At 37.2% G+C, this 22,925-nt stretch overlaps 1 protein-coding gene across 1 annotated transcript; it reads right to left on the minus strand.

Annotated features, from left to right (window-relative positions):
* Nucleotides 1-1,029: 1,029 nt before the first annotated feature.
* Nucleotides 1,030-22,187, minus strand: LOC100377323 (uncharacterized). Its single transcript, XM_002735062.3, has 2 exons — nucleotides 22,000-22,187; nucleotides 1,030-2,407 (listed from the first exon to the last, which is right to left on the minus strand). The coding sequence occupies exon 2, from the start codon at nucleotides 2,391-2,393 to the stop codon at nucleotides 1,332-1,334; it is 1,062 nt and encodes a 353-aa protein (XP_002735108.1). The 5' UTR covers nucleotides 2,394-2,407; nucleotides 22,000-22,187; the 3' UTR covers nucleotides 1,030-1,331.
* Between the last annotated feature and the right edge of the window lie 738 nt (nucleotides 22,188-22,925).

Genomic DNA, 22,925 nt, shown 5'->3' on the forward strand with positions numbered 1-22,925 from the left:
AAAGCAGCGGTCATCGCGCAGTGCGTGTCTGAATTTCATGTAAACAGACAATGTATTATACAAATCATGTCGTGCATGTTGAGTCCCATAATGGACAGAATACGATGCGACTACCATCGCCCTTTACTATTTACGTTCCACTGGAAGATATTATGAATAATACTCCAGAAAAATTTGTCATCCCAATTCATGTAGTTTGAACAAAATTTGTTAAAAAGGCACAAGTCAAATGATTCTCACATCTCAGTTTCAAACAATAAATAGAACATTTTTTTTAAAGTATTTTTGTGCCAGGCGACAGTTCCGGACATTGAATGTCACTGTTGTCTCTCCTGACTTTTTTTTTTTGTATGTGCAAATTGCAAGTGCTAGTGCTGACACAGAAATCATTTCCTGTTTGGGACTACATGACAGAGCTGTGTGGCCATCTTCCTATCAAATGGCAATTTAATGCGCTATCCTGGCGTCAACCAGGCTCGGTCGAACACAAGCACCTGCGGACCTTAACCAAGGTTCCCCCAACATCGCATTCATTAGTGAATGAATCTCTGCCAGTGGATTGGCCTTCCCATCGAGTCTGTAGCACACTCACCCAGGGTAGGGGTCGACCCTGTTAATGTTCAGCCTATGGTAGGATTTGAACTTGGGTCTACCAATCATGAGTCTGATGCGACAACCACTATGAGGTCCCAGTAATGAGGGAGGGAGGACCCACGAAATGAGGGAGGGAGGACCCACGAAATGAGGGAGGGAGGTCCCACGAAATGAAAGGACCCATGAAATAAAAGATGAAGGACCCACGAATTTTGATTAAATTTCCTGTACTAAATATCAAGGAAATAAAGCATAACATCCAATGTTAAGTTGTCTAAACCACCTGAAAATCGTTGCCACCCATGGTTTTGGGCACAACATTAATTTTATTTCAATTTTATCTTAATTATGAAACAAACACGTAAAATATACCATGTATACAAGGAATGAGGTATTTGTAATACCAAAACATCTTATTATACAAGAGGTAATAAATATGTTACATACCTATTTTATTTAACATTCTAAAATCCGACTTTAGTGTCATATGATACATTACATATATAATTCAACTGCTTTTAATATTTCAGTTGCAAGATATTCACATAAAGCAATATACAGCTGCTCTTAGATTTTCCCAGCATATTTTGAAAAAAAAAATACAAAATTGTGGGGTGGAGGTATTACTATCAGTTAAATAAAAAAAAACTGTTGAAATACAATATAGATAAGAAACTAAGAACAGAAAAGAAAACCAAAAAAATAGATTTGTTTTTCTAGAAGCCAAAATATTGATATTAAACATTTTTTGAGCGTATAACATCAGCTTCGCTCATGTGCGGTAGAATTTTTAAGAGTTCGTTGATGCCATCTTGAACTGTCAACGTAGTACTGAAGCCGATCTTACGGATCTTCTCATAAGATACCTCGTAGTCACGCTTGTCTTTATCCTCCCCATTTTTTGATTCGGTGATCCTGCATCCCTTGACGCTCTTCTGTATCAAGTGTGCAATGTCGGATTTTGTCATATTCATACTTTCGTGTCCAACGTTATATGCATTGCCACTCATTTTGTCGTAATTTTCAAGGGCCAGTATAAAGCATCGGGCAGCGTCCTTTACATGCAGGAATGTACGGCGATAACTGCCTTGGTAAAGATCGAAATGCTTCAAATTCAGTCCTTTGTGTGTTAAGTCATTAACGAGCAGATCCAAGCGCATGCGAGGGGCAACGCCAAACACAGTTGCAAGTCGGAGGCCAACACCACCAACATTACACACTAGCTCTTCTCCTTTAGCTTTTGTGCTACCATATAAGGTAAGTGGGCAGATCGGTGTATCTTCTGAGCAGATTCCATCAACGGCTCCATAACAAGACCCTGTAGAAGCATATATCAGTTTCTGATAAGATTGCAGGTTCTTGGTTATGGTCTCCGTGGCGCCCACGTTGATTGCACAGGCTTTATCGGGTTCTTTGTCGCATGCCGGATACCCAACTACAGCAGCCAAGTGAATGATCACATCAACATTCTCCATGACTTTAACCAAATGTGCCTCGTCACAAACATCCCCCTTGATTATATGTAAATTGGGGTCACCTGCAAGCGGCAATAAAGAGTTTATGCCCCAGCGAAAAATATCATAAACAGTCACCTTGTAGCCATCTCTTAGTAGCATTGGTACCAGCGTTGATCCCAAGTAGCCAGCTCCGCCAGTTACTAACACATGGGTCTTGTTATCATTCTCCTGGTAGCCATTTTGATTGATAAGCAGTCCATTAGTGAAACCGTTCATTTTACCATTCGTCATACCGTTAACACCGTTTAGGGCGCTATTTACTGCATGTCCATTATGAGCCATTGTGTTTTGTAACTCTACAACAAAATGAAAGAATTTGATTGATTAATTAATAAATTATAAATTAATACAAGGGTGACGAGCACAACTGAAGTGATAAGAGTATGTTGCTTAGTGCATGAAACAGATCAAAAGGGTACAACGTGTGCAGACGATAAGTTTCAACTCATGCGTGCCAGTTTTGTTGCGGCTGGTAGTGATTTGTAACGAATCCAACAGAATTTACTGCCTGAACTAAACCACTGCAAAATTAAATGTACTGGTATAATTATTATAAATACATCTGCCACTTAAGTAAACAGTTATTTGCTCGTTTCTCTCTGAATCTCCATTCGGTTTATGAGATACGACTATGCATGGTATCAATCAGTAAATGAACGGAGTTATAAGGTCAATTGGTTGCATACCATCGTAGATTACAGCTATCTGAGATCACATGTGACCCACGCGAGTTTAGGAGACGTTTACAAAGCAACCCATGTTATGTTTTTATGTGTGTTACTAATATCTTCACTTCCAGCATACATTTGTAGTTATTTTAGTTTCACTTTTAACTAAGAACCTGATTCTGATTTAAAGCAGACAATGACAGATATTTTTTTTAACAGTGTGATTCAAATAATCACTCGGCATGTAGTTTTCGTCAATAGACAACATTTTTTCCACACTAAGGTCATATTGTCGTAGTGACATCAAAACATGACGTGGGATTCGACAAAAGAAGTACTGAAAATCGACTATTATTTATGATGTATACACCAGCACATGTAGAATCAGAAATATAGACATGGACAATGTTGAACTCTTGGGTCAATCAAAATACTTATTTGAACTTTAATCAACAGGTGGTACAATTATTGTGTAGGGGTGGCAGCTACTCCTTCGAGGGGCAGCTACTCTGCCTAAATGTGTCTCATATGAGTAACATAGGTAAATAAGTTGAAATCATTGATACGCAATTAAAAATAAAACATATTTTTGAAGAGACTATCTAGCTGACAGCCAGCTTGGAAACTACTCCCAGCGCAGACCAGCCACTGACCTGCTGCATCAACGAATAAAATAAAATGCACCAACTGAGCGGCACTTTTGTTCTTGACATCTGAATTATACAGTCTATTCAGTGAGAGTGTTGGATGCATGGGAGAGGTGGAAATACAGTTAACAGTTGCAATACTCAATACAAACATAAAATCTTTTATAAACCTATTGAATATGTACATGATAATGGTAATGGTAATGGTAAAAATAAACAATGAGCGAACAAGTACGTGGGTTGTTTTACAATGAAACCGAACCTGTTAACACAGTGGTACCAATTTTCAATTTAAAGATATCTTGCAAATGTCAATACTTATGATGGCTTTCTGAATAAAACAATAATCAAGATGACAATGCTTTTTGTCTTTCATCTTCTTTTCGACCTATTAAATAATAGCTTGCATTCATACTTCAATTCAAGTCGTAAAACGAACAATGTTTTACATAATGCATCTTTATCAGAGACACTGCTTTGAAACTGGTACTTTGAAGCGGGGGAGTTGTCACCTGTGTATGCGTCAGATGGCCATAGCGTATCATCGTTTACAAACAAGCCTTTACCCATGAACCTTTGAGTTTTTAGTGTGTGTTGATATCATCGCTTGGGACTCAATTCCCGTGTGTGCGCAGGTGATGACCCTCTCGCTTCAACAGCTTTGCATGAACGAAGGTTCAACTCAAACACTCAACGTTTATAGTTTAGCGTGTTCTATTTCGTTGCTTGATGCTGCAAGAATGGGTTAACGGCTGGCGTGCACAGTGCTTAGGTTGTAACTTAAGACATTTGAATGCGGACATTACTCTCAAAAATACATTTAATACCATCATATATTGTTGATGGTGATAGAATTGAAAACTATGCCATCATCTTATGAATGGTTTCAGAAATATGCATGAACAAAACTTTCAAAATTATACGTAGAATGTAGATTGAAAGAGCTCAATTGTGATTTTCATTGGCACATGAATTGCCTCCAAGTCCAACCGTTCTTACATTCATAGTTGCTATGTGTTAAGTGGAGACTCTCTGTCTACTATACTGATATTACAGTGTATACATATATTGCAGTGACTAGACTTTATGAACTGTTCACACAATAACACTGTGTAAATACAAGTCTCATTTGAAAAATTAACATAACACAATGTTATTATCAACGTCATTTAAAACAAGTACTTGACAACGCATTCGTAAGCATCCCAAATACTTGAGTCAAGGAAAGACTAAAAGAACATGTATCTATTTGGGGTTTTGTGCATTTATTCATTGTGTAGATTCCACTTACTAGTTGTTTAAAAGCTTTCCAGCCAAATAAATATGTTTAAAAGAATTTATTGATGACAAAATTTGGATTTAACCTTTCTTTGCTGTTATGGCTTTCTAAATTTAATTTTGAAAGACAATATTTAACAAGTTAACAATGTACAAAACTCAAAATAGATATTTTGATGGCTTTGTATTTGTTTCTTGATGTTTCCCTCACTTTTAAATCCATTGCTAATAGTTTTCATAATACAACTCCTGCTAAAATAGTATAGCTAAAGAGAGTTACCTAACCAAAAAAATAATCCTCTAAATGAGATCAGAGAAGGGACCTTGATATATTCTTATTAACTCAAGCTTCCTTCTTCATCAAACAACTTCCTTTCTCATCAGATAACTCAGACAAGTTGACAAAAATAAAAATGTAACAATTATATTCAATATAAAACAATTTCCTGTATATCATTCTATTTTTAACTATCCTCACTAAGGAAAACAAACAAACAAGCAATTGAAAAAAAATGACAGTGTCAAATAATTTGTTGGTATTCGTGACATTTGCAAATATATTGGTTTTCAATATTATTAACCTAAACTGGATTTGAAATGTTCTTTCACCAATTAGATATAGTTTTGTGTCACAGCAATTCAAAATTTAGGCTCATTTTTATAAATCCAAAATCACTGGAGATATTTTAGTTTACTCTGGATGTACGTGTTAGCATACACGTTTGCTATACGGAGGCTGCAGAAATTTGCTATTTCTTTGAAGATTAACAATAAAACAGAAAGAAATGAGCATTCTCTTGGCGCGCCGTTGCTACATACATGTACAAAATCAAAACATCGCGTCAGTACTATTTCAAGGCCGTTACTAGGATATTAATTTAGCCTCATTTAGTTGACTAGTACAGTTTTTGCCCTGGCGTATAATATTTTCAAAGGCTTTTTATAATCAGTGTTCTCCACAAGGGGTTTTAGGTGGGCGGCCCGCCCATCAAGTTGTACGGCCGCCTAGTAACTCTCAACAAGCGCCCACCAACGTACATCCAGCTGAAATTATTTGTTAAAAGCTTGCATTGTTCTTCCCAAGCCTAAACAAAAGAGTAGTTGCCCAACCCTTTATTTTGCTATTGTTTCATGAGTCCAAACATAAACAATGACCACTGGAAGTCTGCAAGCAGTTATCGAGTGTATTCATGGCAATGTGTCAATCGCCTGAATTCATTGTCGCCCGACATTGTTGCCACTTATTGCTCACGATACGCAACTACAGTGGTTTCAATTTACAGCTGTATTTTTAATAATCGTCTTCCGATCACGAAAGAAAGAAGTAAATACAAACGAAATGTATATGCACAGAAAATAAACAAATATATTAGCAGATTGTATGTAAACTCGAACAAAAATTAAAATTCTAGCCGTATTTACAACGTTCGCTCGATTTTCATCATGAAAACAGCATGGAGAAGGCAAACTGGTGACCTTTTGGCCTACCCCATTCAACGACCGTCGGCCACCCATCGCTGTTGGCGCTGTAACGATTTAGTATCTAAGTTGCATAGGGGAACAACGCATTCTGGGTGTTCGTGTACAGAATTAGGAAAACGGTAATAAACATCAAACATGGCTGCCGGATTAGTTTACCGCGAGTATTTGTAATTGAATAATATTTTAGTCATCTTTTCCACGTACTTTTTTCAATTTATCCATTTTTTATGTCTAATCTTTCGAGAACATAGCAGATTCTTTTATTTTGCCGATTGCTAGCATTTTTTCTTGAATTCCAAAAACAACGTGTGAAAACGCAACGTATCGTGATCGTACATGCGTAAATGCCGCCTGTCGGCACGGGTGAGTACTGATGCCACAAATAAAAAATGTTATGAGTTTTATTTTGACAAATCGTTCGTTTTGGCGTTGGGGACAAATCACCTCGTATATTTTCTACATTAATGTTTTGTACTTGCTCTTGGTTACTCAAATTGCATTTCATGAACGCAGAATAATTTGCGAACGTATAAATCACCGATTTCAGACTTTTTGCATTTCGTAAATATTAATAGTGACCAATCTGTTTGTATTTTAAAAAATTGTAACATGTTTCAATTAAATTAAAAAGAGAATAGTAAATAACTTAGTATGTATTGCAGTTCATGACATAAATGCTAGAATGCTGTATGTAAATGATATGTAAATTAATATGCAAATTTATGCTAATTAGGCCGCCCACCAGCTATTTTAGATTGTGGAGAACACTGATAATACATGTACATGATCAGCGAAATATATTAACATAAGGCGAGTTTTGTTGTAAATATGGCGACTTTAACTATCCCAGAAAATTCAAGTAACTATCGAAAAAAATGTCCGTGTTCTGGTAAAAGTCATTCCTTTTTCTTAATTATACATTCAAGAACATTACTATGAAGATAGTCTATACATTCAAATAATCGTTACTTTTCTAAAATATGGTCAATTTTAGCTAAAAAATATAACATTCAGCAACTCAACTCTCGTTTCCGGGTGATCTGATCTGAACTGAATAAAAGAATGACTGAAATGCACGCGAGACCAAGGATTCCCGATGAGTGTACTCTCCATTTGGCAAAATTAGGCAAAGCGCGAGCCACCAGCATAGCCGAGACACACGTTCGCCAGGAATTAGGCAAATTGACACCTCTAAACAATAGCATTGTCAGTGTGTTTATTAGTTGTCCGAGGTTTATATATCTATGAAGCATATCATATCCAGTACATGTATACATGTTTTCCAACATAAATGCCATAATTTCTTTAGATTGTTTAAAGGCTTATTTTTTTTATACAAATCTGCACCACTCTCTATGACTACTGTGAGTCTCATTTCAGTTATGTTCAAACATAAAAGCAAAAAGTTTTTGTAAGTGAGAATTTATCTACACCTACATGCACCGAGTTGTTGATAATTTTTTTTAGCAGGTGTGACTGTGATGCAGTGAGGACCGAGAATTGCGAATATGAGGATGAACTGTGAATCACCAAGGGCTGCAAGTATAACTAAAGCATATACAGAGCAGAGGTAGCAGGGGGTTATGTGATATGTATGGGTGAGACAGCGGGGGCTACAAGTGATATGTATGAGTAGAGACAGCGGGGACTACAAGTGATATGTATGGGTAGAGACAGCGGGGACTACAAGTGATATGTATGGGTAGAGACAGCGGGGACTACAAGTGATATGTATGGGTAGAGACAGCAGGGACTACAAGTGATATGTATGAGTAGAGACAGCAGGGACTACAAGTGATATGATGGGTAGAGACAGCGGGGACTACAAGTGATATGTATGGGTAGAGACAGCGGGAACTACAAGTGATATGTATGGGTAGAGACAGCGGGAACTACAAGTGATATGTATGGGTAGAGACAGCGGGGACTACAAGTGATATGTATGGGTAGAGACAGCAGGGACTACAAGTGATATGTATGGGTAGGGACAGCGGGGACTACAAGTGATATGTATGGGTAGAGACAGCGGGGACTACAAGTGATACGTATGGGTAGAGACAGCAGGGACTACAAGTGATATGTATGGGTAGAGACAGCGGGGACTACAAGTGATATGTATGGGTAGAGACAGCAGGGACTACAAGTGATATGTATGGGTAGAGACAGCAGGGACTACAAGTGATATGTATGAGTAGAGACAGCAGGGCTACAAGTGATATGTATGGGTGGAGACAGCGGGGACTACAAGTGATATGTATGGGTAGAGGCAGCGGGGACTACAAGTGATATGTATGGGTAGAGACAGCGGGGACTACAAGTGATATGTATGGGTAGAGACAGCTGGAACTACAAGTGATATGTATGGGTAGAGACAGCGGAGACTACAAGTGATATGTATGGGTAGAGACAGCAGGGACTACAAGTGATATGTATGGGTAGAGACAGCGGGGACTACAAGTGATATGTATGGGTAGAGACAGCGGGGACTACAAGTGATATGTATGGGTAGAGACAGCGGGGGCTACAAGTGATATGTATGAGTAGAGACAGCAGGGACTACAAGTGATATGTATGGGTAGAGACAGCGGGGACTACAAGTGATATGTATGGGTAGAGACAGCGGGGACTACAAGTGATATGTATGGGTAGAGACAGCGGGGACTACAAGTGATATGTATGGGTAGAGACAGCGGGGACTACAAGTGATATGTATGGGTAGAGACAGCAGGGACTACAAGTGATATGTATGGGTAGGGACAGCAGGGACTACAAGTGATATGTATGGGTAGAGACAGCGGGGACTACAAGTGATACGTATGGGTAGAAACAGCAGGGACTACAAGTGATATGTATGGGTAGAGACAGCGGGGACTACAAGTGATACGTATGGGTAGAGACAGCAGGGACTACAAGTGATATGTATGGGTAGAGACAGCAGGGACTACAAGTGATATGTATGAGTAGAGACAGCAGGGCTACAAGTGATATGTATGGGTGGAGACAGCGGGGACTACAAGTGATATGTATGGGTAGAGACAGCGGGGACTACAAGTGATATGTATGGGTAGAGACAGCGGGGACTACAAGTGATATGTATGGGTAGAGACAGCTGGAACTACAAGTGATATGTATGGGTAGAGACAGCGGAGACTACAAGTGATATGTATGGGTAGAGACAGCAGGGACTACAAGTGATATGTATGGGTAGAGACAGCGGGGACTACAAGTGATATGTATGGGTAGAGACAGCGGGGACTACAAGTGATATGTATGGGTAGAGACAGCGGGACTACAAGTGATATGTATGGGTAGAGACAGCGGGGGCTACAAGTGATATGTATAAGTAGAGACAGCAGGGACTACAAGTGATATGTATGGGTAGAGACAGCGGGGACTACAAGTGATATGTATGGGTAGAGACAGCGGGGACTACAAGTGATATGTACGGGTAGAGACAGCGGGGACTACAAGTGATATGTATGGGTAGAGACAGCGGGGACTACAAGTGATATGTATGGGTAGAGACAGCTGGAACTACAAGTGATATGTATGGGTAGAGACAGCGGAGACTACAAGTGATATGTATGGGTAGAGACAGCAGGGACTACAAGTGATATGTTAGGGTAGAGACAGCGGGGACTACAAGTGATATGTATGGGTAGAGACAGCGGGGGCTACAAGTGATATGTATGAGTAGAGACAGCAGGGACTACAAGTGATATGTATGGGTAGAGACAGCAGGGACTACAAGTGATATGTATGGGTAGAGACAGCGGGGACTACAAGTGATATGTATGGGTAGAGACAGCGGGGACTAGAAGTGATATGTATGGGTAGAGACAGCGGGGACTACAAGTGATATGTATGGGTAGAGACAGCAGGGACTACAAGTGATATGTATGGGTAGGGACAGCAGGGACTACAAGTGATATGTATGGGTAGAGACAGCGGGGACTACAAGTGATACGTATGGGTAGAGACAGCAGGACTACAAGTGATATGTATGGGTAGAGACAGCGGGGACTACAAGTGATACGTATGGGTAGAGACAGCAGGGACTACAAGTGATATGTATGGGTAGAGACAGCAGGGACTACAAGTGATATGTATGGGTAGAGACAGCGGGGACTACAAGTGATATGTATGGGTAGAGACAGCAGGGACTACAAGTGATATGTATGGGTAGGGACAGCAGGGACTACAAGTGATATGTATGGGTAGAGACAGCGGGGACTACAAGTGATATGTATGGGTAGAGACAGCAGGGACTACAAGTGATATGTATGGGTAGAGACAGCAGGGACTACAAGTGATATGTATGGGTAGAGACAGTGGGGACTACAAGTGATATGTATGGGTAGAGACAGCAGGGACTACAAGTGATATGTATAAGTAGAGACAGCAGGGCTACAAGTGATATGTATGGGTAGAGACAGCAGGGACTACAAGTGATATGTATAAGTAGAGACAGCAGGGCTACAAGTGATATGTATGGGTAGAGACAGCAGGGACTACAAGTGATATGTATGGGTAGAGACAGCGGGGACTACAAGTGATATGTATGAGTAGAGACAGCGGGGACTACAAGTGATATGTATGGGTAGAGACAGCGGGGACTACAAGTGATATGTATGGGTAGAGACAGCGGAGACTACAAGTGATATAATGGGTAGAGACAGCGGGGACTACAAGTGATATGATGGGTAGAGACAGCGGGGACGACAAGTGATATGATTTGTAGAGACAGCGGAGACTACAAGTGATATAATGGGTAGAGACAGCGGGGGCTACAAGTGATATGATGGGTAGAGACAGCGGGGACTACAAGTGATACGTATGGGTAGAGACAGCGGGGACTACAAGTGATATGTATGGGTAGAGACAGTGGAGACTACAAGTGATATGTATGAGTAGAGACAGTGGGGACTACAAGTGATATGTACGGGTAGAGACAGTGGGCACTACAAGTGATATGTATGAGTAGAGACAGCGGGGACTACAACGACCAAGGCTAAAGTAGAATAGAAATTCAAATGAGGGTAAATTAGTAAATAAACAAACAAAAATATAATAATAACGTCATCAGAATATCTTAGGGTAAATATGCATCTTTAAACTGGAATACCAGCAAAATTCATATTTTTTTTTTCTAGACAAACAGATTATGAAAATTAATATGGGAAATACTGCAATACATTTTGGCAAAACACTGACGATAAAGTGCACAATACCATTTATTTTTCAATATAAGAAATAGACAGCGGGAGGTACAAGTTTTTCTGTGTTTTTTGGTATATTTTAAACAGTCTATTCAAATTCTTACTACTGACTAAATGATTCAACCACTCAAAAAATAACATCTTAATGTTACTTCTAGCAATTCAGCTAGCTTAAAAAATAATCAGAAATTCTTTCTAATCAGAAATAAAAGAATTACTGTAATCACAATTTTTTGGGGGCGATAGGATTATCGTTCAATGGTTGATTCGAAATGGAAAATGTAATAGGAAATTTTTTTTTGTTTTCCTTATTAAAAACATTCAATAAAACTGAAAATCTAAAACAAAATGGAGCTACATGCAACTAACAAGCTCTCTCTGTGGTCGTTTCAATCCAGGTTTGAAAGGACATACTACTTCAATTTGATATCAACCCTTTAATCTTTAAACACCAAAGTCTAATTTTGTAATCAAATCAACACTGAAATACCAGCAAAAATTTTTTTTTTTTAATCTAGCAATGTAGACTATGAAAAATAATATTCAAATATGCCAAAATTGACATAGAAATGATAGAAAATACATTTTGGCAGAAAAACGCTGATGATAAAGTGCACAATACCATTTATTTTTCAACATTTGGAAAAAAGATTTTTATATCAACAGTTTTTAAAGTATAAAGAAGAATCGCATATAACAGTGACTGTTACTCAGATACATGTATCATAAGAAGATCAAAAACGGTATAATGGCCTACAACAATTTCATTCCCATTATATATCAGAGAGGTTTTGACAATACAGCTCTCGGTATTCGTGTTGTCTGTTCAGTAATTAAGATTTAGCAGAGCTCGTTATCATAAATTAAGCGGGTTCAAACTCCGCAGGAAATGCAAATTTCCTGTTTTATTTGAGTTATAATTGTTGCAGCTGATATTGATGATGTGTTGTCATAGAAACGCAACCTACAATTTCAGCTGTTGACTTGTTTCTATATACAATCAATTTACAAAGGGTAATTAAGGTAGCGAGAAGGGAAATTTTCACTTTTTTCTTGATTTTTCAAAAATTGATAAAACGGTTACTTTAGACCTTGATACATCACCCCAGGTTTACAAAAGATCGAAATTGCGAAATAACGTTGCTCAAATTAGTGTTTTAAAACACTAGCAGAAAAGACTACAACTGGAGTTTTGTGGATATTTGCATAATGTTCATCTTTGAAAGGGTTTAAATGATAACATCTTATCTGTATACTCTGTTGTTGACGATTCTGATATAACGGGTGATAAGCTTCCAGTTGCAAACACTGCGTGTTTATCTAACGTCCATTGTCAGCATTATTGTCAGTCGAGACTTCGTCCGAGAAACATGGTCATACAGTACTCATTTCGCCCAACCTTCCGCTTTTACATCGACCGCTTATCGCTTAATTTCCGACCACGCGGTCTTGTCCGACCGGAAACCGACCGCATTTTAAGCGCGTTTTTTTTTCCGCTCGCTCCTCATTGAAAACATTGACCGCTCGCCCAAACACTGATCACTGGCACATGAGTGGTCGAAATGGTGGTTTTGATAGTAAAGTGTGAACATACAACTAGTATTAACTATTATTACATTCTGAACGACACTTCAAATCTAATAGTTGTATTACACTTGTATCGTGAAAGCAACTGAACTGGGACCTCTTGTTACGTGTTTTGGGTGCTTGTTCTAGATGTAATATATTTTTTTTATTTTAATGAGACAGTTACGTGAAAAAAGCCTATGTAACTCCTTTTGAGAGAGCAGAGAAACGAGGAAATGTTAGTGATTAATTCCAAAAATAACGATACCGAATCCACATCGGTCCACGTCTGGTAAAATTTGACATTCAATTTTTAAAATTAAGTCACGATCATTGAATGAGTTCGGTCTATACCGTATACGTACCGCAAAAGTGTTCCCACAACAAATATTTTCGACTAAAAACGGTCATATGCCCTGAAAAAATTGAACAGAACTTGACATGTATGAATAATTTATTGGGCTTAAAAGAAAAACGTGTCAAATTTAGTTATAGCCATAACTATTTGGTGACCAGTCGATAAACAATTCGAAACTCAGGATTTACACATACCGGGGGTAAGTCCTTCAGGGCTGAAAATCATCGACCCTACTCTGGTTTACTTTATTTCACAACTTGCTGATTCGCGTGAACTCTAATGTATCTTAGCCTAGTATTTTCTTTTTGAACTAAGGTCAAATTCCATCAGTTTGTCAAAATATATGTTTTTCAGCGAATAATTTTGAAGCCTGTCACAGCACAAAAAACTATGCGAATCGACGCCGGAGATTGGATTGTACGACGACCCTTCAATTAGCGTCAAATATGCTTTGTTACAACATCATTGATTGGCTGAGAGTCGCCTGATCGAAACACGACCTGGGTCACAGAACCATATTTGTCCGGACTTTGCAAGATAACCACACCCACATTTTCAATCTTTTTTAGCGCGGAAGTTGCCAACAAATGTAAAAAAAAATCGTGAATTTCATGGATTCGAATAAAATAAAGCAAGCGATTGATAAGGATGATTATTAATATTTTCCCCGATGCTCTTCGAATTTTTTTTTTTTTATTTCAAGGTAAGAAATGGCTAGTTGAAGTTGCATCGTCTTCAATGCGGTTGTTTCACCGCGAACAACTCTAGCTCTGTTTTGGGCATGGTTTAGTTTTGCGATGTAAAATAAAATATATATTAAAATAATAATACTTGTTTAATTATTTGGGGTTTCAGCCCACAAATTACGGACATGATCCACATGAATTACGGTCATTGTTTGTCTTCTCTCGGCTGATTGTCACGGTGTTGATCGACGCCCTTCCTAAACTCAGTATGGAGAAACCAACAGGGATCGACATTCCAAACAAACAATCGAAATTATCAACGAAAGACGAGATTTTTCTAGATATTTACAAACATACTGTCATGACAAACATATGTAAAATTAACAAATACACAAAGAGGTGTAATATTAGGTTTTATTTTAGGCTTAGAAATATTTTCTTTCACTCAGCCCATGCATGTAACTGCCATTTAGCTTTACGGTCCTTCAGCATCGGGGGAAAACAACAATAATTATACAAAACACATTGCGGAGACTCAACAATCAGGAAAGAAACCCCAGACAACCATGTCGTACTTGTGTTGAAATATATTTTGTATTTCACGTCAGAATATTGTTTAAAATAAAATATTCAGGCCAAGGCAAATCGAGGTCAAAGGGTCAGGTTGCGTGCATATAATTAAAGATAGTTAAAACAAAAAGTATTTGAACGTTTGTCAGCTGTTCAACATCTATAAAAACCAAAAAGACAATTCTAAGACAATGTGAACCTCGGAAATTATTCTGTTAGTCCGAATTTTAAATGCGCGCGAGCGAGCAGGTGGGCGATGATATTTCATGGTTTGCGCGGTCGAAAATAAAGCGGAAATTGTATGGTCGAATTCAACAAGCGGTCGCAGAAGCGAGAGCAAAAGGTGATTGGAAAGCGGAAGCGGGCGGGAGGTTGTGCGAAAGGAGTACTGTAACTTTGCACAACTTTCTTTTAAATCGTTTTATTTTCCAAGTCAATATTCTATTTTACTAATACAATTTTTTTCTAACGCAATGGTGAAGAAAAGAAAGAAAGCGTTGACAGACGAGGCAAAGAAAAATCTGCCACTCAGTGTCGCACTCTGACACAGCAATTTTTTTTTAAACATCGGCCATTTTGTTTCACCATGAAAACCGTTTTATTAGATGTCTTATCAGAGACACTTGAAGGATTAGCTTGTTTGTAAACTGTCAGCGTGTACAGTGGGACAGTAATGTTTGTCAGACGATTATCCTTCGTTGTTCATTTGCATAACAATGGAAAACCCGAACGTTCCTGGAGTACGGACTCAAATGCCAGCAGTTTTCTTCATTTTTCACGCTCGAGCTTGAAATTATTCATTATCTGACACTCTTTATGAGTTCTATGATATCAGTGGTTAATATGTTTGGCCATTTTTAGTGTATATTTATAACAATGCAGCAAATCTACAGTGTTTTATTAACCAAAACTGTTTTTCGCGTTTTTCTCGAATTGAAGTTTTGATCGAGTACGACTCATCGGGACCGCCGCCAAATCAAGTGCGTTCGGACTAGGACATTCAAATTCGCAGTTATCGTTCAAAAGATAATGATGGTGCGAAATATGTCTGGGTTTTTAAAGAAAATGCTTTGTCACAGAATAATAGTCTGTTAAAGGTGCAAGTATGAAATAATTTAAGGACAAAAAAACAAACCTGCATAGAAATCAGAATAATAGCTCTTGATTATCGGAGACGCATTTCGGACAATGCATGACGTAAATTTCACCAGGAAATTCCGCAGTGTGCTCTCGCAATTGCGAACTTAGTCATTTTTACAAGGTTCGCCATTTTTGATGTCACGTGATAATTAAGTAAACAATGACTGTCCAGTTTGTGCGAACTTGTACCTCTATACTTAGTCTTTTGATATATATAACCTAAATTACTGTTCTGAACGAGACAACAGACTGAGAATGTTTTATTTAAAAACGTCACAAAACCTTCTCGCTACCTTAATAAGGGTACATGTACTTAATAAAAACTACTAGTGATAAGACTTTCCCCTTCTGTTCCATCACAAAAAGTAACTGGACATGTACGATGTAGCACATCACTGAGTAGAGCCGAGACAAGGCCGAAATTTGTACAATGAAAAGGCACATTACCATGGATTTCAGCATAGGTGATATACAGAACAAAATAGAACAGAATGTGTCTTGTCCGAATTAATTTTGAATCATATTCTAAGTATAGTTTGCATTAGGATGAATCAACATCTATTACTTAATTTGTTTGTTTGTTTTTAGAATAGAACTTGACTCTATTCTATTCAAAATGAATAATGTAAATATAGTTATTATTATGACATTAAAATTCATTGAAACAAAAACACAAAATAGAATGCATACGAAAATCATTATTTAACTGGTCAAGTATGTCTAATAATAAATGTTTAAATTTGCCAGCAGTTTTAGAACAGAGAAAATAAATAACAACATGCATGTTTGGACAAATTATTTGTACCTGTACGTTAAATTTTACGCCATTTTATCAGCCCTGAGATGCTCAGCTCAGTTCATTTCTATAAAATTTTATAATTTTGCTTAACTTTTGTAATTTGTCTCTTATGAACTAATGGGTTAATTTGTAGTGTACCTTTACCATCACTGTAGTCATAACAATAATATTTTACAATAAGACAGACATTTTCTCCTGTATTCTGTAAAAGAATTAATTATTCACCGAGTTTTAATTTTGTTTATTTCGCTGACTGGAAAATGCGCTAAATTAAAACCCAGTGAATATGTAAAATTTAGCATAGAACAGATTATCTAAATGAAAAAAAACTGAATTTAAACCCACTGAATATGCCTGAAATTGTATATCAGTGAAATTTAAACCCAGTGAAAATTACCCGGTAGTCATTTTACAGTATCTTTCCCTTTTTTTTTTACATTTCAGGCAAGGTTAAAAATGGACATTTCTTATTGATTCTAACATAAAAATCCAAGAATTTTAAAAATTTCACAACAAATTCTACAAAAATTGGGTCAGACCAACAAATAATTTATCCACATATTTTTCAAGACAAAATATTTGGGAAGCACACATGTTTTGTTTTTTATTCATTACACAAAATGCATTGTTTCTTTGAATAATAACATTGTGCTAAAAAATGCTGCACTACATGAATTTTTCGTGATTATTTATAAAAAAAATCTCGCTGAACTAGACTAGATGCAAATATACTATAGATTGCCTCTGCAGTCAATTGGACAAATTCACAGTATGTTATGAAGTCGGCAAGGAATTTTTATCCCGCAGTTTGTGAACAAATATTCTCTCGATACTCTTCTACAGCAGTCAGTTTGACAAAATCAACTGCTGTCACAATATGCAGGTCATTGATGTGACTTTACCAAATAGGTCAGTGATCGGCCCAATTCTCTGCTCGACTCAAGTTTCACAGCATAGCAAATTCCACAGAAAGTTGAAACAAGGTATCTACTGGCTAAAAGGCTAAACTAATCGCCGACAGATATCAAGAAATGAGCATGTTGGATTTTTTTGATCAAGCGACAATAACAGCTAGTTGACAATTTAAGAACACAGTTTTAGCTGAAAGGAACGAATTCTTGGTTCTACCACGGTCGGCTTGTAGAACCAACTTCTCTGCTTGGTCATAGGGTTAACCATTTCACCACCAGTTCCCACTTTTCATCACAAAATCCCAAACTAGTTTCATTTATAGTCAGCATTTTCTTACGAAGATTGGAACAAAAATAACTATTTTTTTTAGTAAACACTGAAAATATACTCAAATGTGGTCTGGTAGCTCCAAAATTAGGGTTAATTTCCAGAAATATTGAAGAATATAAGAAACAAGCAGCCTCTTGGTTGAGATAGCTCCGCTGTTATTCATCAAAATTAGAGAGTTAGCGATATCATCATGAAATGAACAAATCAGAGGTCTACATGCAGTACCTAGATATGTAATATCAAAGCAATCGACTTGCGGTTTTTAACAAGAAATCAAAAATATCACTTTTTACCAAAAATGACAAAAATATTCACCAAAATTAGAGAATTGAAGATATCAGCACGAAATGAACAAATCTGAGAGAAGTCTACCCAAGGTACATTAACACCAAGTATCAAAGCATTCAGGCTTGTAGTTTTCAAGAAGAAGTTGAAAAAGTAAAACATTGACACGAACGACGGACAATCACTCATATGATAAGCTCCGCTCGACAAAGCCGACAGCGGAGCTAAAAAGTGCAGACAAATTTCAGTGCCAAATGGTGTATCGACCTGTCACGTCTTATATAGAAGCTAACTTTATTGGGTACTTTTCGCATATATCTATATAGAATCTAAGTTTCTTGGATACCTGCCGAATACACCTTGCATTCAGCATAAAATCACAATACGACAAAACGTGACAACAGGTGGGCCATTAATATTGAGTATTGAAACCAACATGTACTATCAGTAGTACTTCTAAGTAATTACCGTTTATAATAAGCTGTCACAACTACACTGTTAACACCTCACGATAATGTGAATACAGCGTTATATAAACAGCAAAGTGCAAATTCAAATGGAAGTTTACCATCATAATTACTACAATAGATGGAAAATTCATCGGTTTGAAATGAATGTTAAAAGTATTGTACACTTTTGCTACTCCTTAGCACGGGCTAAGAGGTCAAATTCCTTAGCCCGTGCTAAGAAAACGTGCGTGAACGCATAGCACATGCTAAGGAATGCTAAGTACGGGTTAAATCTGATCCGAATTTAAGACACAGTCTAGACCTTAGCACGGGCAAACAAAGTATGCGCGAACGCTTAGCCCAGGGCTAAGCGCCCTCTGCGGCGACCTTTGGGTATGAAAATTGTCCCATGTTCGTATAACGACACTATTCCACCAGTCATTACTCCGCGCTCACTTCCACACTAATCGGGTCACTGTAGTAGAGCGTATAGCAGCTTCAATCGTAGACAAAATAAATTTGGTTCGCTGTCTACGACATGCATTAATAAAACGCTGTATTCTGTTACGCCCGTTGTATACTGTTTATGTGCATCCAAATAAGTGGTCCGTCTTCTCTCGCGTTCCTGTGCACGTCGCTTCAAAATTAGAACGAAACATGCCAGCAGCAGAAATAGAACCTCGCGCGTGTCATCTATTTTTCGTTCGTAAATAGCGGCTTACCAAAGGTCACCAACTAATGGCAGCCCTTAGCCCGTGCTAACGACTGGCCCTCCCTGTGCGTGGACGCAATTGGGTCTAGCTGAAATGCAAATATGCTAGATAAGCCTAAATCCGCTTAAATCTTAGCCCGTACTTTGTGTAACGTGAACACAACCATATACTCTATCCACGTTTGTCACACTGCTGAACAGTAACAGTAAACTGTTAAATGTTGCTATATCACAATGATAAGTATTTAGTGTTTGGGACAACATTCACCTCATCTCCACACTCGCCTCTCTTTCCTGCCTGCCACACTGCATAGGAAAGTACTTTGATAATAATATAGCCTCCTTGAAAGCAGTTTTATATAGAATGATAGCCAAAAATTATAATTAAAAAAAAAGTATTCAACACAAGTTAATAAAATAATTTTTTTATAAGTATTTATAATATTTATAGTTTAAAAATCTCACTGTGGTCTATATATAGTCAGCCAACTTAATAATAACGTCTGATTACATAATTTCAAGTAATATTCCATCTATGAATAACACCTAGGAATTCTTGCATTTACGCATAAATTAATTTGTGCTGGGAATTGGGAAATTACTCATTCAATTGTTGCCTAGCAACAGACACTTGCATAACCGTACGGTGTTTACTTACTTAATAGTTAAACTTAGCGATACTGGTTTACTCACTATAAATCCCTTCATCCTTCATCTCTTCATTCATTGGTTATGAAAACATAATGTAATGCAAATTCTCAGATTATAATTTCTTTGAATGGAATATTTCTTTGATACCGGAATATAATTTTACTAATTATGGACATCAGAGTGAACCGATGTTACGTTATTTCTTCTTCTGGAAGCTGAAGTAGAAATGTATTTTACCATCACCGTGGTTATGAAGGTAAACTGAACAGCAATGGTATTAGCTTGTCAATAATAGCCATGCAAGTGAGATTTTAGTGACAGCCACAGGTCAAATGCAATTTCTATTCAACAGTCAAGCAATTAGTATTAATATAGCTATATAACTTCACAAACACTGCAACTCTGACTATAATTGGCATGATAAATTACTCTGAGACAAAATAAAGTCTGCTCTTGCAGAAAATTAGTTATTCACTCAGGTGAAATGTATAGCGCTATAAAGCTACGAGTTTTTCTATCTAAAATACAGATTACAGAATAAAACTGTTACCATGGTTTTTTGATGACGCATTACGCATAGCTTGAGAAGCGTACGTCAAATGCTACGGTAACGTATTAGAATTGACAGAATATGTTGACACAGTTGCCTTTATATTGTAATGTTTTATAGAGGAAATTATCATTTCAAGATTTTAATGAAACAATTGATTATTTTCTAAATGACCTTTTCCTTAAGATGAGATCATCATGTCACTTTTAAATTTCCAATCTATTTTAGATTAAATATTGATAATTTGACATATTTGCATCAAAATTGTTTCAGAGGTAATATTTCTGATCGTTTTAATTACATTAATGTGAAAGATGTTCTGCATATAATACTACGTTGTAATGCAACTTTAAGGGATGACCATTTCAAATGGAGGGGGGTTAATTGAAATCTTTTCACATAAACAAGTATCCCATTATATTTTGGCAGAAAAAAAACAACAAACATGAACTGAAAGTACCAGTACTTCTATAGCTAATTAATTAGAATTTAGTAGAAATGCTAATGCATGCGAGGATTGTACTTGCTGCAAGTAATTGCATGACCAATTAGCATACTAATATCTGTTTCTGCAATGAAACTTGCCTCCAGAGGAACTCCAAGCTGTTGGTGACAACAAGATCGACATACCGGTACACCATTCATGTAAAACTAACATTTATATATCCTGATTTATGAATGAAGACAAAATCAGAGATGCATTTCAATTCCTTATACCTTGTCTCTTTCTATAATAAGCAAAGACAACAGATACATGACGAAGTTTCAAGATTCATCCCTGACTTAATGCAACGACACAGGATAACAAAGTGTATAACACAATGAACTAAAATGACATAATTACTGAGAAAGCCAAATTTTTTTTGTTAGTATTGCTACCCTTATTTTGTGTAACATTACCGACTTAAATGGTGATCTTTCTGAAGATAGTGTTGTGGCTAATAAATCGGACCTTTGCAATTCTAATACAAGAGAGCTTTCAGTGACGTACTCGTGCATTGTTATAAAAGTTGCATACATTTTTTAGTGTATTCACCGATTACTAAAGCAAACATTGCAAATAGCCCACCTAATGGTAATTACACAAGGTCTTACATATAACTATCACAAGAAACCACGCCTTTACATTACAAATTTGCCAAGTCATACCCAGACTCGCATAAAATAAACATAGTCATGGTGACAGATCAACATTGGAATGACTTCAAACACTTCACACTTATCAAGTTAATTTTCTCGAAAAAAAAAAAGAAGATAATGTACATATCATATATTCAAGAGTTTACTAATCACGATAAATACGCTCATCCGCTTTTACCAATATCAATAAGTCACGATACGGCACTGGGGATAACAGCAACGTCAACAAACTGCCAATCTCTTCAATTCGATCAAACCATGGAGCTTTTTTTAGCTCCATGATCAAACGTTATTTTCAAGATCGCAGATGGGAAAAAATAAAAAAAAAATACAGAAAACCGATAAGACGTGAAACAGCCGAATGCGTGTGTATTGATTTTAGAATGTGTAAATGACAGCACTGTACTGATCATCTGTGGTTTAAAATCGCAGTATCACTGACTTACCTAAAATAAATTCTGCTCACCACACCGCTGTCGTGTCAAGTATTTTCGGAGCGGAATACACTAGTCAGACTGCTGTGTTTGATCACTACAGTGTCACCGCTCGAATCCGTCACCTTCGTGTCAGTCTCACTGCCAAAAATCTCAATAAGCCGGTATCCGAAAAGACACGCCAGACTGAAATCAGCACATGTGAAATTGAAAGATATACAGGTCGGAGGTCACATACTCAATGCGCATGGGTAGAACTCGATTGATCACGCGGGAAAGAACTGGGGACAGGAATGCACATACATGTACACCCTTACATACACTATTAGCATTACAATTAACCACGCATTGTGAATTGTTTCTTAGTCACATTGCAGATTTGCCAAGTCACGCTCTGTTGTCATACGAGGCTCACTAAAATTATGATTCACCTCTATTAAATAATTCACAGATTAGCTGCCCCCTTATAAGTTGACAACGTAGTTATTTTATCAAATTCAAAAATAGGTTTTCAGATTTGACAAACTGGCCTTGAACACGGTAAATCATGATATTTAAATAATCAAATAAACTTCTAAATAACAACATTTCCTTCTATGAAAGCAAAGAAATATATAAGACAATTTAATTACCTCGGCCTCAATGTAACTCTAAATGAAAAAATTCTAGACTAAAATCACTGAAAAAAGCCCCCCAAGAGCAATCATGTTACAGGAGAATATTGGCTCAAATAAAAAAAACTGAATATTCAGCTACAATTGTCACTCTTTGACAAACTCATTCAATCCAAGTATAGTCTGTGGCTGTGACGTATGGAGTGGCGAAAGTTCAACCCGCTCCATCAAAGATGTACACCTCGCTTTCTTCTGAATATCTTACAAAAATTAACCTATTTACAGTGACTTGGTTAGACATCCAATTCATTGCTTTATTCAAAA

The sequence above is a fragment of the Saccoglossus kowalevskii genome, chromosome 6 (genome assembly GCF_978046115.1).
Source record: "Saccoglossus kowalevskii chromosome 6, keSacKowa6.1, whole genome shotgun sequence".
NCBI lineage: Eukaryota > Metazoa > Hemichordata > Enteropneusta > Harrimaniidae > Saccoglossus > Saccoglossus kowalevskii.